The sequence below is a fragment of the Apodemus sylvaticus genome, chromosome 23, assembly GCF_947179515.1.
Source record: "Apodemus sylvaticus chromosome 23, mApoSyl1.1, whole genome shotgun sequence".
Classification (NCBI taxonomy): domain Eukaryota; kingdom Metazoa; phylum Chordata; class Mammalia; order Rodentia; family Muridae; genus Apodemus; species Apodemus sylvaticus.
In genome coordinates, this window is record NC_067494.1 from 31727393 (window position 1) to 31747189 (window position 19797).

At 43.8% G+C, this 19797-nt stretch overlaps 1 protein-coding gene across 7 annotated transcripts in view; it reads right to left on the minus strand.

Annotated features, from left to right (window-relative positions):
- Positions 1 to 19797, minus strand: part of Lrp11 (LDL receptor related protein 11) — a 253624-nt gene that overhangs the window by 155531 nt on the left and 78296 nt on the right. For 2 of the 7 annotated variants that reach the window (XM_052169951.1, XM_052169950.1), the window contains exon 6: positions 17119 to 17214. The exons of 4 other annotated variants lie outside the window; for them this stretch is intronic. In XM_052169951.1, the coding sequence (XP_052025911.1) occupies positions 17119 to 17214 (96 nt within the window). Of the gene's footprint in view, positions 1 to 15706; positions 17215 to 19797 lie in introns of those variants that run through there. One more of the 7 variants, XM_052169960.1, reaches the window with a different exon arrangement.

Consider the following 19797-nt stretch of genomic DNA (forward strand, 5'->3'; position numbering starts at 1 on the left):
TTAATGTGAGGCACTTTAAATCAACCCCTGCCGTGTAAACTGAGACTGAACGGGTCACCAGCAGATGAAGTTTTACCATTTTTTTAAAACATAAAACATTCAAAGAACGAAAGAGAGACAGACACAAATTGGCAAATTGGTGCACCAAAGCCAGACAATGCACAGAGCAGAAAGCACACTTGTATAAATATGTAACTGCTTGTACTTACAAGGATCCCGTTACCTTCAGGGGAGTTGTAGCTCCACTCAGGGTGGCAGAGAGGGAATCCATAAGAGCTCGGTTGCCATTCTTGCTGTGAGGCATATGTATGCTCTGAGGGGAAATGTCACTGCAGGGGCCAGAGGTGGGGACAACTTGTCAACTGCAGTCCCCCATAGCTGGTCCAGAACCAGCCTTAGAAGATGGGGCTGAAGGGGCGGGTGGTGTCCTCTGTGAATTCAAAGAAAGAGGGTAGGGAGAAGGGTCTAAAAGGAGGAGATTGGCATCAGGATCTGATAACACTGTCCCTTGGGGGTCTCCTCGAGAGCATAAGTCCCCAACAGCAGAGGTCCTGTGGAGGATAAGAAGCAATGGGCCCAGGAGGGCAGAAAGGTGGCTAAGTCCTCCCAGACAATGATATGTGGGACTTGGTCTGAGTGACTTGCAGACCCAGTCCTAAAAATTTGTCAGAGTCAGAGTAGAAGCAGCCTGTCCCATGGATTCAAACAGTCATCAGTCCAAGTCCAAAAACAAAACAGAGGACACTAAGACAGTAAAAAACAACCGCCCAGCAACCACCACAAAAGAAAAACAGACTCAGATGGCTGAGGGCAGAATCCCCCTTTGCCCAGATGGAGATGAACCCTATCACATTCTTTCTCCCAGTGGAAAACCAGAACATCCTCCCAGTCCCCCAAAGTCCCCACAGCATTCCAGCACCTCTGCTTGCCATTCTGGCAACTACAAAAACAGACTCAGATGGCCAAAGGCAGAATCCCCCTTTGCCCAGATGGAGAAGAACCCTATTGGATTCTTTCTCCCAGCGGGAGACCCGAGGGTCCTCCCAGTCCCCCAATATTGCCACAGCATTCTGGCAAGTCTGACGGCCATTCTGGCAACTACATATCAAAACCAAAACTACAGACCAAATGTGGCCTTTAGGAGAAAAAAAGAAAGAGGCACACAACACAAACACACAGACAAAAATGACAGACATGTATCCCACATTACCTTGCTTGAGTAAACCTCCCCATACACTCCGTCTGGGGCTTGAGGAGGGAAACTTCCCGGGCAATGAATCATATGTAAGAGTCTGTCGGAAGACACCGCCACACTCAATAAGGCCACAGAAACCAGAATCACTACAATCTGCAAGAGGTTTATTGTTCCAGTGTGCACGGGGCTCCCTCAGCACACAGGCAGGAGATCCTGAGCTCACTAAGACTACCCTTTTTATGAACATTTTGGCAGGGAGTTCAGGGGTCCCCTAAGTTGGACAACTGTGACCGGTTACCCTAAGCAACATTTAAAATTATTGGTCACCTCGAGAAGGGAGGTTGTCTCTGCAATTTGGCCCTGTCCTGCCCACCTTGAAGCAGTTGTGGTGTTTCCTGGCTTTGTCTTTTTGTTGAGTCACTTCCCTCTCTTGCCTCAACCTAGGCAGGCTGCTTCTGTATAGGCCTTATCCTCCCCCAGGCAGTCCTGGGCAGAATGCAAAGTTTCAGTCCAGCTTTGAGCCCCCATTCTGGGTTGTGGGGAGCTGGCCTGCTGTTTCTGACAGGGTTCTCACAAGGTGTCACCTGACCAAGCCCGCTCACTCAGTCAACAGGTTCTCCAGTGCAGGAGTGAGGATTGAAAAGAAAGACAATTAGACAAAGCTGCAGTATGACCTCAGTCAATTCTGAGACTGAAGGCAGGTTTAATAATTCTCAATCCATTTTTGTACCAATTTAATTACATGCAGGAATTAAGATCAATAGTAGTACAATGAAGAACAAGCAAGACAGTAAACACAAAATTGTCAAGGCAATAAGCAAAGTTCTGTGACACTTGTTTCCCTTTGTCAGAATGACCAAAACACCTGAGCCTGCTTCCTTGTCCAAGCCCAGAATCTTGCCTGAAGCTTGGTTCTCTTGTTCCACTCTAAGTTAAACATTCCTGCCATAACCTACGTCCCTCTAATGCCCAAATGTCAGATTCCTGCCTGAAGCCCATGTCCCTGGTCAATGTCAAGTTCCTTCCAGGCAGCACAGCACCCCAAGAAGGCTCTCCACATAGGTTAAAGCTTCTTGTCTCAGTGGTTTTCACTTTGTCCTTTCTTTTTATTTTGGATCCCAGTGATTTTTTACTCTCATCCCTCATGTCTCAGTAAGTTTCTTTATATCTCCTTTCCTTTTTTCCCCAGGCATCAATGTCTTGGGCAGTTGCATTGCTACCAACCATGTATTCAGACAATGAGTCAGAGTTATCAGAGCCTGACACTGTGGTCAGCATGTTCAGTGAGGATGTGTTCATGATGCAGTACACAATGTTGGAGACCTTGGGAGAGAGTGACACTTCCGACTTGAGGCTATGCTCCCACCACTTAAAAGGTACCCCAGTTGCTTTCAAGGCTCTCCTGAAGAGGGAGAAGTGGTTGGAGCCAACAATGCTGGAAGTCTAAATCATGAAAATGCTAAGACACCCAAATATTGTTTCCCTTTTACAAGTTATAGAGACAGAACACACAATTGTTTAATAATGGAAGTAGCCAGAGGAGAAGAGCTACTTAAATGAGTCCAGGATGCTGGATGTCTGAAGGAAGATTAAGCTAGGAGCATATTTGTTCAGTTCCTCAGTGCCATAGGCTATTGTCACGGTGAATGTGTGGTTCACAGAGACTTAAAGCCTGACAGTGTCATAGTGGATAAACAAGGAAAGGCTACACTTATTGACTTCAGCTTAGATGCCAGATTCACGCCTGAGCAAAAACTGGAAAGGCTGTGTGGAGCTTTCCAGTTCAATGCTCCAGTGATCTTCGGAGGCATAGCCTATGATGTCCCCAAAAGTAGACATGTAGGCCTAGGGTGTCATTTTATACTACACAATGACTGGATTGCTTCCATTTGGAACAAGAACCTTGTCTGAATTGAGCATTAAAGTAATGCAAGGGAAATACCAAATACCTTACAATCTCTCTAAAGACTTAAGGAGCATGAAGCAAGTCTTTCACATTACATTCCAACAGAGGTACCAGCTTCCCAGACCCTGACATAATGGAGTCCATGGAAAACATTGGGTTTCATTTGCAGTACATCAGAGAATCATTAAACAAAAATAGTTCAATGAAACTTTGGTTACCTACCACCTATTAAAAACCCAGGCATGTCAGGACAATTGCCTGGACATCATTTTATACTACATGACTACTGGATTTCTTCCATTTAGAGCAGGAACCCTGTCTGGATTGAGCACTAAAGTAATGCAAGGAAAATACCAAATACCTTGCAATCTCTCTAAAGACTTAAGGAGCATGATAAGTCTCTTATTAACTATCAATGCAACGCAGTGTACAAAGGTACAAGACCTCCTAAGCCATCCATGGTTTCAAGACTTTCACATTTCATTAAAACAGAGACACTGCCTTCACAGAACCTGACATAAGAGGGGCCATGGAAAGTAGTGGGTTTCATTCGCAGGAAATATGAGAATCATTAAAACATAGTTTAATGAAACTATGGCTACCTACTACCTCATGAAAACCTAGGCATGTCAGGACTATGGCAACTATATCCAAACAAATTTAATTAATCCAGGAGTGACACCTTTCCCTTGAACAGCAGATCCTAACATTTTCCCTCTGCCGCCCAGAAGAAGGGCCAGGAAACCTTTCCTTAAGATATTAGTCTCATCTACAGGAAAACATCGTCTAAAACAAAGTAGGGAGACAAATGTCCCTCTTCCACCCACGAAGGTGCCCCCCTAGGGGAGCCGTCACCAAAGATTAATGACAACCCCTTGTGTTTGTTTAGGAACTCACACTGTGGTAGAAGTGATAGAGGTACTAGATAACAGCTTTTGCATTATCTTTCAGGCCGAAAAGGCCTCAAGTGACCCAGAAAGAAGGAGACCTTTACTTCCAAGATCCCCGCAGCCAAGGTGCTCTGAGAAATGGAAGAAGAGAATTTCAGCATGCATCCGGGCCATGTGTTGCTGCATGTCACTGACACAAGCAGTCGGACGAAGGTATTTCCCCAAAAGCATGAGGACAACCCTAAGATGACAAGAAGTACAAGGCATGTTTCAGGTACATTTTTATATTTGCTTTATCTAGTTATTTTTACTAATGTTTTGGATATAGACAGTTCATGATTACGTTCTTGAAGTACACTGACTTATATCTAGTTATGTCTAGATAGTTTCAGATGTGGACTCTCATACAATTAAACACAAGTGCAATACTTTCTTATTCCAGAAGTATAGAACCAGAAAACCATTGAATCAATTCAAATCAAATCAACTTTGATTAAAAAGAACAATATATTCCTCCTTAGCCTCCAAGGTCAAGTAGGATTGACAGGTATCTCTTATAAAGTGTTATTTGTGTGGGAGGAATCACCGTTTCTGTTGTTCAGGGAGGCCGTGAAACTCCACCTGGTATTTTCTAACCACTGTCCACTCTACAAGAGGACAGTCCATACAGGACCCTCCATGGATCTTTCCTCCAAAGGAAAGACATGGCTAAGCATGGACTTAGAATTATCCTCACATAGAATGAGCACAGTTGTAAAAGAAGCTTAGATGCTCTCAAGCTCAAATAACCCCCAAGGATCATATCTTCTACCAGACTTGATATTCAAAACACATAAATATAGTTAATTTTCTCCACCTGAATTGTCTCAAACACCCAGCAGAAAATTATAACCAAAAATTAAAATGATTGGTGTATTTCTTGAACAGTTTAAAAGACCATACTCCCTAGACATTAGGTTTAAGACCACATGAGATGTTGTTCAGACAACCATTTCTCATTAGTGATTTTCTTCTTGATAAGAAAAATGCTGCCCAGATATAGAATGTTATGACCTTGGCACAACTCAGCACTGCATTATCTACCTGCAACCAAGAGAGATAATCCCCCTGGTTTTAACTGTCATTTGATTCTTAGGTTAAATTGATTTTCTTTCTCCCTCTTTAGAAGCCATGTGAAAAAGACCTCAGTGTGCGTCTGGTCATCCCAAGAGCTACCAAAGTGTCTGAAAGCAGATCCTGGGTTCATCACTCTTCAGACCAGCCTTGGATCAGTTGCTACTACAGGCGACACTTCAGGAAACAGTCACCTATTTTGTTTGTTATGCAGTGTCCTCTAGTTTTCTCCTCTCCCCCACCTTCAGCCCTTCTACTTCTACAGATGGCCCTTTAAATGGAGCCTCAGATATATACTGTGTGTCAAAATAGGACCAGTTCCAGAACTCCTCATGGGAGTCCCCCTTCTCTTGGACTGACACTCCCATGGACTATGCCCCCTCACAGCATGAAGCAGCTAACGTGATCATCACCCCCTTTCCTGACAACAGTGTCAGTCTCTGAGATGGGGCATGAAGGCAGTTTAGATGGACACAGGTGGACTAGAAAAGTGACAACAGGCTTCCTGACATAAGCCTTCTTATTCCCAGAAGACATAAGACTCAGTGTGGGAGCTGAAACTATAAGGGAAGGGAGGACACAGGGGCCCTATAAAATGCCTAAACCAGAAGCCTTTTAGAGTTATTCTAGCCTTAGGTATCACCTATACTATATGAACCAAGCTTTTATTTTTACTATCTCCATGGTTTCTGTCTTTCTGAGTATTCAGTTATTGTTCATGCAAGGGAACAGCTCAAGCATCTCCTAATTATATAAATCATCAGCCTCAATATAGAACTCATATATGTAACCTCCATGATACTTCACAGGAAGTTTGTAGTTTGTCAAAAAATTGCAATGCTATTTATTTTAATTTTATGCATCTGAATGCATGCATGCCTGAATGTATTGTACCAGATGTATACTTGGTGCCCATGAAGGCTGTAAGATGGTGCCAAAACCCCAAGAATCAGAGATAATAGTGAGCTGCCGTGCTGGTGCCAGGAACCAAAGCTGATAGAAGCAGCAAGGGTTCTTAACCAGAGGGACATCTCTAGAGCCCTGTGAGTAACATTTTGTCTTACTTGGGATATTGTTACTGTAAAGAGACATTGTGACTAATGCAATTCTTACAAAGGAAAACATGTCCTTGGGGCTGGCTTACCATTCAGAAGTTCTGTTGATTATCATCATGGCAGGAAGCATGGTGGGATTCAGGCAGATATGTTGCTGAAAAAGGAGCTGATAATTCTACACCTGGACCAGCAGACAGCAAGAAGAGACAGTGAGCTACTAGGCCTGGCTTGAGCCTTGGAAACCTCAAAGTCCTCCCCCAGTGACACACTTCCTCCAATAACGCCATACCTACTCCAACAAGGCCACACCTCCTAATAGTACCACTCCCTGGGGCCTATAGGGTCATTCTTATTCAGAACACCATACCTTTGTAAGAGTAAAGTTAAATGAAAGAAGCCAGATGTGAGAGAATCCGCTGAATTATTCGAAGATGAGCACTGTTAACTGGATATTTGCTGTGGAAACATTATTTTGGCTCTGCATGGCCTTCTACAATGCTTAGCAGCAAGTTCACTTTGTGAGGATTTGGAGAACTACAACTACTTTGCTCTTTTTTCTCTTTGTATGTTATGCTTCAAGTTACAACTCTCTTTCAGGGCTGGGATTGAGCAGAAGGCTTTATAAAACCTAATCAAGCTTTTCTGAGGGATGTGGCAGACCTGTACCACATCTGGCATGGAGAGGGCCAAAAAAGCGTATACTCTCTCGAGAACCAACAGGAGCATGGCATTAGGTAGGAATCACTGCCCACCCCCTAGACACAAAGAACTGTTCTCATTGGCAATATAAATGAAAATGATATTCATTTTTTTAAAAAAGGGGGGGGGGAAAGCTAATCAAGTGCTCTACCACTGAGCATATCCAAGAATTACTCTATTAAGAAAAGCATAGCCTACTCCCCAAAAGAGAAGTGATTAAATACATTGGTTTTCTGAAAGAGTTGGAGGGAAAGATTTATATAACTTTAGGTGTTAGATTAAATTTGTATTTAGGTTGATGGTATAATGCAGAAACATTGCAAGGACTCTCTGAATTCCACACATAACAGATGATAAGACCCTGAAAAGACCCCAGGGACCACATCTGGCCTGGATGCTTATTGACCACTTCCCTAAGACTCTCTCCTCTGCATTTGTACCCCGCTCTTCACCTGTTACAAATAACTCAATCTCACCAAGTTTCTCCTGTAACTACTGCCCATGCAAGTTGACTTTAAAAGTAGTCACATTCGTACAGACCTGCCTCTGGCTATACTTGATTTTCAGGAATGAGCATTTTTCTCCCATTCACTATGCAGTGAACAATCTAAAACCATAAATTAACAACTATAGGCATTTCAATTGACTTGTTCGTCTACATGTTTCAAACTCCAAGGTTGTTCACTTCATTTTCTTAAATGTAAGTAGCAAAGAAGAAAACTGTTAAAGAAACAGACTTTGATATTAGAGTAAGGAGAACTCCATCCAGTTCCACTCCTCTTGCTCTTAAAGAAGGAACATGTTCAAGCCTGTCTGCTTTCCTTGAAACTCGGAGAATAAAACTACTTCATGGGATTTTTGGCTTTAAAGGAGTTAGCACATGTCAACTCCTTACTTAGTATCTGACTCAAATGAAGCAATCACTAACTTCCTAGTATCAATATTATATACCATACCAGGTACTCTAGTTTCACTTCAGTGGCTGTGATAAAATACCCTGGCAACAAGCAGCTTGGTTGTGGGATTTATTTCAGCACACAATTCAAAGTTAAGATCCATCACCATGGGGAAGTCAAGGTAGAAACTTTTAATGCAAGTTTCACCACATCCACAACAGAAAGATGACAGTAAACAATGTGTATATGCATACTTGCTTGTATCAACTGAAGTTCTCTGCTATTACACAGCGCTGAACACACTGCATAGGGAATGGTACTGCCCATAGTGGATTGTATCTACTACATCCATTATCTTAACACAATCCTATACAGATATACCCACAGATCAACCCAATGCAGACAATTCCTGATTTGAGACTCTCTTCCCAATTTCTGTCAAGTTGACAAAGCAAAGCCATGTCTGGAAACTACTTAGTATTTAAAATGGAATAGGAAAATATATATTTTGTTAGTGTCTCTGTCTGTCTGTCTCTCTCTCTCTGTGTCTCTCTGTCTCTCTGTCTTGCTCTCTCTCTCTCTCTCTCTCTCTCTCTCTCTCTCTCTGTGTGTGTGTGTGTGTGTGTGTGCATGGTGGTAGTGATGGAAGTGGGATTTTGGGGTGATGCTAACTAGGTCATGAGGCTCTTTTTGTTTTTTGTTTTGTTTTATAGAAAACCCAGAAACACTTAGTCCATTTGTCTCATAAGATTTCACGGTGATAAATGCTAACACCCTGTTTGTATTATGGTTAAGTTGAAGAAAATACCTATGTGATTCTGTTAATTCTCAGATCTTTGGAGGATACACTGGAGTTTATTTCACCTCAGATGGATGGTTTCTCACACTGAATAACTCTTGGAAGTTAGAACGTATGAGTACAAAGGGCAAACACCACAAAAATACTAAAAGAGGCTGAAGAAGTGCCCTAAGATGAGCTCTGGGTGACAGGTTTAATACAAGACGTGAAACTCTCCTCTCTGGTGCATGGTAAACTGCGATGTTTCCCATTGATTGGAGAGGAGAGTTCGAACCTAGTGAGTCTGAGCCTTCCTGAGGACAGGAGGAGTCTGGTACTGAAGAAAGATCAGTCCTTCCAAGGGAATTCCGGATTGGCCACCAGAGAGGGCAGGGTCTGACTGTCTCCCAATCACTAGCCTAAGAGAACAGGCTGTAGACACTCTCCCAATCAATATGTGTTTAAGTTGAGAAATCCAGGTATATGTCTGCTTGAGCTAGCCCCTTTAATTCACTGAGCTATGAATGAGTCATATTTAAACAGAAATGCATACAAGTCCTAACACTGATATAAAAAGAATATATTGCTATCACACTATCTTCTTACAGTTTTCAGGAATTACATATGAATCAGTAAGAGTCTAGTTTGCGCAGGAAAGTCAAGAAACGTAACAGGTATCTTAGCAGGCAGAAGTCAGAGAACTGACGGCTGAAAAAGAAGCCGAAGGTGGAAACTAGTATATACTGACTGCAATTCCCACTCTTAGGGCTGGAGAAACATAGAAGGTAAAGGAAGTTCACTAAATGGAGATTCGGACCCATGAGAATCAGGTCCGGCCAAGGGGCAAACCCTTCGCATAGACGAAGACGCTGGAAACTAGGACCAAAGGCTGCTAGAACTAAGATGGGATGAGTCCAGGAATTACTAAGAGAACAGCAAGTAAGCAGCAAGCAGGTCCTGTCCCTCCCCTCCAGTGCCCCCTAGCGGTGAGAACTAGAAGCGCAACCGAGAAGCAGGACTTGCTCTAACCCTCCTTCTAGAAGCCTTCATCCCCAACCCAAGACTTACTTCTCTTCCAGACAGAAGAACACAGGAGTGTAAGGCACTCTAAAAATGGTTGCATCTCTAACGGCCTCCACCACAAAAACGGGCCGTTTGTCTGTTTTCTTTTAGTTACTGAAACACCTTTCTTCTTAATGTAATGTCTGTTGTTCCAATTTCACAGTTATTTCTCGTTATTTGTGCATCTGCAACCGAAGTTTATGAAGGAAAGAGAGAACATGCCTGAAGTAAATGGTTAATTTGTTTATTTTCTCTTTGTGCTTAATATTTACAACTTCCTAGAAAGGACGAGCCCTGAGATCTGTTTGCAGATCTTTGTTTCAGTGTTTCTAAGTGTTTCCTTTCTCTCTTCATTGGGGGGATGGCCCTCTCTGGTTTGGGAGATTTCTATTTTGTTTTGAGGTTGTCTCTGCTCTTCTTTAAATGCAAAGACACCTGACTTAGGGGTGTGGGGAGGAAATCGCCACCAAGGTAAGGCAGCACACCCAACCCTATGTTGAGAAATAGGTACCTTTGTCAGCCTTCCAGCTTCTTCTTCTTCCGGGATGAAACCTGACATTTCAAGCAGCTGAGAAGACTCTGCTGTGCTGGGCTGAGTCCTTATCCACGCTGACCTCCATCGCCCCTTGAAGCCTGTGGACTGGGAACTGAAACCCAGACAGCCTCCCTGGCGCGGACCCCTGCGGGGGAAGCCGGTTGAGCACAGTGGAGTCTGGGCTCCAACTGTAGCGGGAGAGGAGCCCTGGGGAGGCCACGCTGCGTTCCCGAGATGTGACCCGAGCTGACAGCCCATGCAGGGTCTCAGGACCCCGTGCCCGGCCACCCGGCCCTGCCACCACTGCTGCTGCACACACTGCTTCTGCTGTTTGCCTCCTCGGGACTCGCAGGTAGGAGAGTTGCTCCCATGGGGCACAGGGCTACCTGGCAGGAGTCTGAAAGGGTTCACTCCTGGCTCCAGCTTGCCAGATCCGAGCTGGGGTGGGGGTACAGGGTCAGCCCTCCTGAGTGGCCCAAAGCTTGTCCCTGGAGACTGGTGATTGTGAAGGCGAGGGGGGAGGGGCAGCACTAAAACCTCTGCAGGTCCAAGATCAGAGTTTGGAAAAGCCAAATCAGCCCCAAAGGGGTAAACCACATCTTTTCTCCTGGCAATCCTGACAGGTACATATATGTGATTCTGAGAAATAACAAAACATAAAATACTAAGACAAAAGCACTGAAGGGATTTTTCTCTGTTGATTTAAAGTTTAAACCGTCACCGCTGGAATTCTGAAAGCCAGGCTTAGTCACAAAATAAGGGAATAAAAAGGTTCTTTTTCTTTCTTTTCTTTTTCTTTCTTTCTTTTTTTTGGGGGGGGGGGTCATTTAAAAACATACTCTCAGCAAGATATCTCAAGATTTTAATTAAATACAACAGCCACAAGACTTCCAAAAATATCATTTGTAATTTTATAAAATTGATTCAGGCACCTGCCTGTGTCCTTTAGCCTGGAAAGAACAAGCGATTGGGGAAAGAAAGTTAGTGACACTGCAATCAGAGAAAATACCACAGAGCTCATTACGTACTCAGAGGCAAGAAACATGTACGCTGGCCTTGGAACGGCTTCAGAGCAGTAGAGTCTACACGAAAATATTATTTTCTAATTCCTAAATTTATGCAAATGTATGATTATAGTTTAATAATCCAAGATAAGCCAAATGTGAAGAGGCTTATTCAAATATCCCTGATGTGAATTTGGCTTTTTGTTTTTAAAGGACAGTTGAAGTTTATTATCAAAGGTTTAGACAGAGATTAAAGTACAGTAATCAAGGGGAATGAGACACACACACACACACACACACACACCAGAGGGCTGTTGATCTATGAGACACAGCATGTAGCATGGGACTGACCTCCACAGACACTCTCACAAATACTAGGAAAGCCAGTTAAAGGTACATTAGGTGCTTGGATACCATTCCTACACTTAATCACTGAACCCATGGATAATCTTCACTTCTGCAAAAATGGGGACTTTTAAGAATTGTATGACATTACCACTTAGGAGTAGATACTACTTTAACTTTGGGACTTTTCTGCACAAAATTAAAAGCTATACAAGATAGTGTTGATAGGATCAGGCTGTATTATCCCAGAACACCCAAAGAGAAATAACATCCAATGTAGCATCAACATTTGATACACATTTTGATGTTTCATTTAAGGTAAACAACTACAGGAATTTTGAATGTCCCTGCTGTTCCCTGAGGGGTGTGTAACACTGTTGGTGACTCTCCTCCCTCTCTGGGCAAAGGGTTTACCAGATTCATCCCTATGGCCTATTAACCTCGATCCTATAGATCATTCCTGCATCTTCATGTCTGTGTGTCATTTCTGTATCTCCACAAGGATGAGGAGCCATGATCAACATCACATAGACATTTTAAATCTAAAGGAGTGGGAAACAATGAATTCCTCAGACAGTATGGCCCTGGTCAACCCCACAAAGGCTTCCTGGCTTTTGGAATTTTCTAAATCTTGGAATTGTCTATGCCCCCATCTCTCTCTCTCTCTCTCTCTCTCTCTCTCTCTCTCTCTCTCTCTCTCTCTCTCTCTCCTCTGTCTCCTCCCCTCTCTCTTTCTTCCTGCAGTTTAGATTTAGCTATCATGATTGTGAGCCAATTTCTTCTCCTCCTCCTCCTCCTCCTCCTCCTCCTCCTTCTTCTTCTTCTTCTTCTTCTTCTTCTTCTTCTTCTTCTTCTTCTTCTTCTTCTTCTTCTTCTTCTTCTTCTTCTTCTTCTTCTTCTTCTCCTTCTTCTTCTTCTCTTCTTCTTCCTCCTCCTCCTCCTCCCTCTCCCTCTCTACAGCCTTACTTTAATTACTCCCCTTCTTGTCTTTTCACAATTCCCAGAGCAAGGATCCAAATGTCCCAGGATCCATATTTGCAGTTCCCTCTGATAGAAGGGTGCTCCCTCATCTACCATGGCTAAGCCCTGCTGAGTCAGCATTTCACCTCAATGTGTCTTCCCCTAATTGGAAAGCCAGACTTCATAGTACTTAACTGGTCCCCCTATCCAACTGCTGCTTCTTTGAATTACCCCTGCTATATCAGGGGGTAATTAACAACCTGTCCCCTGTTAGAGCAAGTCTCACAGGAAACTCACTACCCAGACAGGCAAGATGCCCTGCCCACTACCAAAAAAGTCCTTCCATAGACAGCTCCACACTTGCTCCTTGCTGTTCTCATCCATTCTCTGTGTTTATCTTGAGTTGAAAGGTCGACAGGATAAGAAGCACATGTTCCAATGCAGGAGGCGGCTACCATACTTCAGCCTCTTTCTCAGCCTCCCTTCACAGTATCCTGGGAGGCATCGTGCCACGCCCCCTTTCTCCATGTTATTTTCATGGTGTCTCCCAATGGTCTTGTGACCTCTTGGGCTGACTCCATGCAGAGCTTGATGAGGTGGTTACCTTATTAAATGTGATACCTGGCCAGACTGTCCTTCCCTCAGCCATCATTTCTATGACTTACAAGGGCCCTCTTCTATCTAGTTTGTCTTCTGAAAGACAAATTCTGGCCAGATTCAGGATTTCACAATAGTACACTTTCTCCAGTCTAGCAGGGGTGACGTCCTGCTTGCCTCTTTGAGCTACAGAGGAAAAAAGTATGATTTTACTGTTCTCTCTAGAATCCCTGATATCTGTGATAGTGAGGTGTTAGTACAACCAAGGCACTCACACAGAGTTCTTCCTGCTTTTCGAGGGAGGTTATCACATCCCATCTTGAGCCACCAAGATGGTGGCTCACCACTCTACCCACTAGCTGATCCGAAGCCAATTCTGCTTGTAGCTCAGAGGACAGGAATGCCTCCCTGTTACCCAGACTTCGCCCAGTCCCACTTCCTTTCCTCATGGGAATGCCCTCCAGCTCCCTCTGCAGATGGAGAGTCAGTCTCCTCCCACTCAACTAAACAACTAAAAGGTTCTGTCAGCAATGGATACAATCAGCTTATTGGTTTACATGTTTTCACCAGTTCAATTTCCCCCTTCCCTACTTTCTAACTGTTCTCCTACATCTGCCTCCTTGTTCTTCCTTCCAATTAACCTGTTAGTTCTTACAGAATTCTCTTAAATGAACAAGAAAATATATAACCACATCAACTGTTTTAAAGCAGTCATAACAACGTACCACAAGCTGTGTGGCTTCAAAATTCATAGCTTTATTGCTCAGGGCTGTGGAAACTGGAAGTCCAGGGGCCAGGTGCTGGCTCACTCTTCCTAAGTACTGGGGGGAGGGGGAAAGGGGAGTTCAGTTGCTGACAGTGTCACCTGTTCCCAGACCTGCCCCAATCATTGCCTTGTCTGATCTCCTCTGCAAGTGGCCACATCTCTGTGTCCCTTCACATGGTCTTCTTGGAAGAGTCTGTCTGTCTTTGTGTTCAAGTTTTCTGTTTTTGCAAGAATTTCAACCCAGCCTATTGACTGAAAAGGTTCTGTTTCCAACTAAGGGCAGGTTTTGAGTTACTGGCTGGGGATGGGGGAGTGTCAGAGTCTCAGTTACTTTACTTGGCAAGTACAATTCCACTCTCAACATCTACCATGCACCCCGAGATCTATCCACAGACAGCAAGATGGCTTATGTGGTGAGAAAAGGGGGTGGTTTCCCAACTGCAGATTCTCCTCTTGAACATCTTCAGTAGTCCTCATCCACTACTGAAGGAATCCTGCAGAAGTGTCCAGCTGGGAACAATGAGGCACTGAGAAGGTTGGGAGCAGATGTGAGGGTTTCTGTTCTGCTTCCCACAGCAGAAGCACACAGGAGACCACATTGCACTCCCAGCACAGATGATGGTGTGCCCTGCATCTGAGATGCTCGCTCCTGAGACTGCTGTCCCTCTGCACTCAATAGTTGGTAGACTTTAAGTGCAAAATAGAATTTCATGTACGCAGGGATGAGGAATTTGAGGTGCTCAGATTACACAACATGAACTTAGTGTTTTATACAGCCACTTTGTGTTCTCAAAATTGTTAAACACATCCTCGCTCAGTGTGATTTTTAAATAATTTTTCTTTGTGGCTTTTCATTCATTTATTCATTCATTTGTTCAGTGTCATTCATTTACACACATAAGTCTTCCAGGCTCTTGACTGACAAGCAAAAGACTCTTTCTCCGTGTGGTCTCCAGAGAAAGAAAGAAATATGAGGGTGCAAATGCCAGAACTGAGAGAAAAGGTCTACAGAAACACAGAACAGGACATCTGATCTACTCAGAGGGCAAGGTGAGCCTCCTACAGGAAGGACTCAATGTAAACATATGTGTTTGTATCTGAATGCAAACGTGTGGCAGTTTGGATCTGAACTGTCCCAGGAAGGCTCATGTCTTGACTGCTCCTCCCCAGTCTGTAGGCCTGTCCTAAAGGCTGTCTGCTTAGGGCGTGGGCTTGGCTAGCAGAAGTAGGTCACTGGGGGTGGCCTTTACTGTCCCTGGTTCTGGCCTACTGTTTCTGCTTCCTGGTCTATGCCAGGGAGAGAGAGGCCACCTTTCCACCTCTACAGGCAGAGCAGCTCCCACCTCCAACCCCTCTCATTACATAAACGGAAACCCCTCCAAAAAAATCGTCATCCAAAACAAACCTTCCTCTTCTACATTCTTCTGCTTTGTGTCCTATCACCATGGTACAAACTTTAACTAAGGCAATGGGCCATTTCACATTCTCCCTACATCAGAAGGAAAGTTGCAACAAAGGACAAACATGTCTTCTATTTTTATAAATATTTTTATTTTCTATATTCTTTGTTTACATTCCAAATGATTTCCCCTTTCCCAGATGCCCCATCCCCATAGGACAAACATGTCTTTTTTTTTTTTCATTCTTTTTTTTTTATTCGATATAATTTATTTACATTTCAAATGATTTCCCCTTTTCTAGCCCCCCCCCCACTCCCCGAAAGTCCCGTAAGCCCCCTTCTCTTCCCCTGTCCTCCCTCCCACCCCTTCCCAGTTCCCCGTTCTGGTTTTGCCAAATACTGTTTCACTGAGTCTTTCCAGAACCAGGGACCACTCCTGCTTTCTTCTTGTATCTCATTTGATGTGTGGATTATGTTTTGGGTATTCCAGTTTTCTAGGTTAATAACCACTTATTAGTGAGTGCATACCATGATTCACCTTTTGAGTCTGGGTTACCTCACTTAGTATGATGTTCTCTAGCTCCATCCATAGGACAAACATGTCTTAATGGAGAAGAAACAGTACATGCTTTTAGAAAAATGCATGAAATTCAGAAAATTAAAGTTTCCTGTTTTATTTTTATATATTGCATCAAATATTTATATATATATAAAATATCATAAATATATTATATACATAGATTTAAATATTTATAAATATTTATTTATGTCAAAATATTACAATTTTAATATACATCTAATCTTTTATAATTTAAATATTTACATAAAACCAAGGAAGATAAATCTCACACTAAACAGATTCTATCTCTATTTTACCTAGTACTAATAGTCTCTTTCACATACATTTCTTGGTTACAAACACATCTGAACAAAGAACCGCAGAAAGGATGTTCTTTCTGAAAGTGGTGGTTACCGAGTGGGTAGGAGTTGGGAGTTCTGTGGGTACAGACCTTCCTCCAGGTCACTGGCAGAAAGAGTCACTGTGGTCTGCAGCCCTCTGTAGCATCGACACAGTGAATCAAACCACACACAGGAAAAGGCACACCTGTTAAGCTGTGGTTTTTAATAAAGTTACCCTGTCCCACTTCCTGAGTCAACACAGCTCTTGAAAGGCCCTGCTAGTTTTAATGAATGTGTGTGAGGTGGGTGGCTCATTGATCCAGTTTCCACCCTATTTCTGGAAAAGTGCCAACTCTGTCAGCGCAGCAGTGGATTGGTTGATGATTAGGGCTCTGCACACCCAGGTCACCCACGGCCCCTGAATACAATATTAGGAAACGGGATCTTTGTGGCTATAACGTAAAGACCTCAGTACCCAGTCATTTTCAACTCCGACTGGTGCACTTACAGGAAAACAAGAGAACTCTGAAAGGCACCATGGAAGCAGAGATGTACAAAGGTTAAAGTTACAGCAACCATGAGCTCAGAAACCCCTCGAGCCCCAGAAACTGGAAGGAATGAGAGAGTAGGCTTTCCTAGAACCATCAGGAATGGGATCCGATGCCAACTTCTGGTGTGTCTGAAGACAGCAACAGTGTACTCATAGACATGAAACAAATCAATAATAATAATAATAATAATAATAATAATTTCTAAAAAAAAGAACTGAGTCTCGAGAGATACGTGGCCACAGCTCCACAGTTGACGAGTGACAGGGAGTCTTATCTAACACTCTGAGACAAGCCCAGTGCAATAGGCCAGCAGGCTGCAGGGCATGCAGACAGGTGCCTGACAGCTGTATCTGTGCTCAGACATCAGTTGTTTATAATTTGTATTTTGGTGTTGTCCAGCTATGAAATGGAGAGGAACAACGTTGTGCTCGGGTCAACTCTGTAGTGTCTCCACGGTTCACACTGACCTGCTTCCGGGGCAGGGTGCTCCGCTCGCGCTTTGCCACTCTTGGACTTGAGAAAGTAATTTCCTTCTTCTTGGTTCTTTCCTGAGGAATTACTGTCTATGGAAAGTAAACAGACATGTTAAAGGGACATTAAAAATGGCACGAAGTAGGAAAAAGGTTTCTCCATGACACACATTAAATATAGAATTACAGCTTTATTTTTTTTAATTTAGATATATGTTTGTCTGTGTATGACATGTATATGGATATGGACACCCAGAGGCCAGTTGTGAATCCCCTGATGTAGGTGCCGGGAACCAAACTTGCATTCTCTAGTTGACCACTAATTAATCTTTCCAGTTCCTTGTTTAATTTTTAGAAGATGGATTTTGAGAAAGGGATGGTACTTAAACGGTGTTTACTGAAAAATAATTCAACACAGGCCAGTTGGACATGGTAGTTCATGCCTTTAATCCCAGCATTCTGGAGGCAAAGGAAGATGGATCTCTGGGGGTGGGTGGGGCTCTATGTGAGGTGAAGAAACTTGGTCAGTGCCATTTCAGGAGCTGGGTCAAAATGGCAAGAACTGACCTTCTGGTTTATTCTTCTCATACATTTAAGCATGGTAAAACTTTGGGGGAACGTTCCATGTGACACACTCTAAATATAGAATTTAGGGGTTTGCACAGCAAGCGAGGATTGTGTGGAGTGACCCCCCCTCGTTCCCTTTGCTCATTTTCAGACCAAGGCCCCAATAAGCTTTGAAGAGGCTCTCTTCAAATGGCCTAGAAGCGATTTAAACAAAACATGATTATCATTTTTTTCTCCTGATGAAGGAAGGTTACTAACACAGCTGGGGAGGGGACAGAGTGCAGTCCCAGAGCTGTGTTGGCCTGCACAAGGCTCTACCTAGTAGTTTAAGTCCCTGGGATCCCTCCCCCATCTGCCGTCACAGCTAGGAACATGTTTTCCTGCAGGGTCGGCTTCTAAGATCACTGTCTCTCCCTGAGCCCATATGGTAGATACATAAAGGAATATATTCATAAATGTATAATATCTAAATGACATTTTTTAAAGATGTAAACAAGGAAAGAGGGTCTCAAAATCTGATGGAACTAACCCTTAGATGAGGGGTGAGCAGTACAGGGGACACTGAGATGGGCTGTTGAGGACTAAGGAGTTTCTTAGAAGAGTTATTAATGCCAGGGACAGACAGGCAGGCAGGCAGGCAGACAGATGGGCAATAGTGAAGGTTCTGATGAGACTTCTGGCTCCCCACCAGAGACAGATGGCACAATGGAGGATCTGAAGAGAATCAGGGACGTTGTGGCAGAAGAGCCAGTTATGACTCTTCAAGGCCAGGAGGGGGTGGGAGACATGATGATGGATGGATGGATAGATGGATGGATGGATGGACACAATGACATTACATTCTGCTGTTACCATAACAGCTCTGCCATCTGATGGGAACTCACTTCCCAGGGGAGGAATCCTGTCTGTACTGTCCCAGTAGGGTGCACGTATCTATAAGAAGGCATTCTGATATTGCGATCTTCGAGTTTGTGATAAATGAACCTCCTCACACTGTTCTGTTGGATTCTTGGCACCATCTTAGGAGAACACATGCTTTTACAGCTGTCCCAGAGATCACAATTCCATAGATACAAACGACTTTCCTAGATTTTTGATCATACAGAGTCTGGACAGTTCCCCCTACAACACAAACCCTGAGACATTCTCTAGACAACAACATAAAAAAGAGAAACTTTTGAAAACAAGTCTTCAGGCTCTTTTGTGTGTGTGTGACACCTTTAAGAGGTCAGCCATTTCAAGATCAAGCTGAATGTCTCCTGCACCACTGGCTGTCAGAAACTCACAGAAATGGGTGATGGATGCAAGTTTCATGCTCTTTAGGAGCCGTGCATGGCCACAGAGGCAGCTGCTGCCACTGGGTGAGGAGTCTTCCTCACTCTCAGGGCTCTCACCTTTCTTGTCGTTCTCACGGCTGCTTCAGAAGAGCAACGACAAGGAAGGTTTTCCCATGAACTGAGGCATTCTGACCCATGACAGAGCGTGCCTACTGCTGAGTAAGGAGCAATCTCATGAGAGACCAAGGAAATCTGGACAGAGAAAATGCAAGTCTGTTCAAGGAGGCATTGTGGATGCCATCTGAGTGTTCTTAAACTTGTATTTTTGCTTATTGTTAAAAATGGGGGGGAAGGATATTCCTGGACTGACAGATATCACTGTGCCTCAGTAGCTGGTATATAAAAGAGCCAGGAGAACCTGCAGGGCTTTAATCTAAGGGAGATGGTGTCTACCAATATGCTGTCTGAAAGGCCTCAGACAAAGAAGGTGAGAAGCCCAGAACCGCAGCACCCAGGGTTTGATATTATTCCATGCCCTTGCCTCAGGTGCTGATGTACTGCTCTGAGGAAACAATTCACTAAGTCCAGCAAGAAGGACACTGCAGGATGTGCTAAGTGTATGGCCAAGGGAATCAAGACTCCAAGGAAAAAACGCCACTAACAGATTGCCCAGAGCTGTAGGCTGTTCCCACCGAGTGCTCTCCTTCTGAGTCCAGTCAACGGTAAGCCTTGAAGAGTGACAAGTGTCCTTTTTGTACCTCTGGCCTCCTGGCTGCTGCACCTGGGTCCCCTGTCCCCTCAGAGGCCAGCTCGGCCTGGTCACGTCCACTTT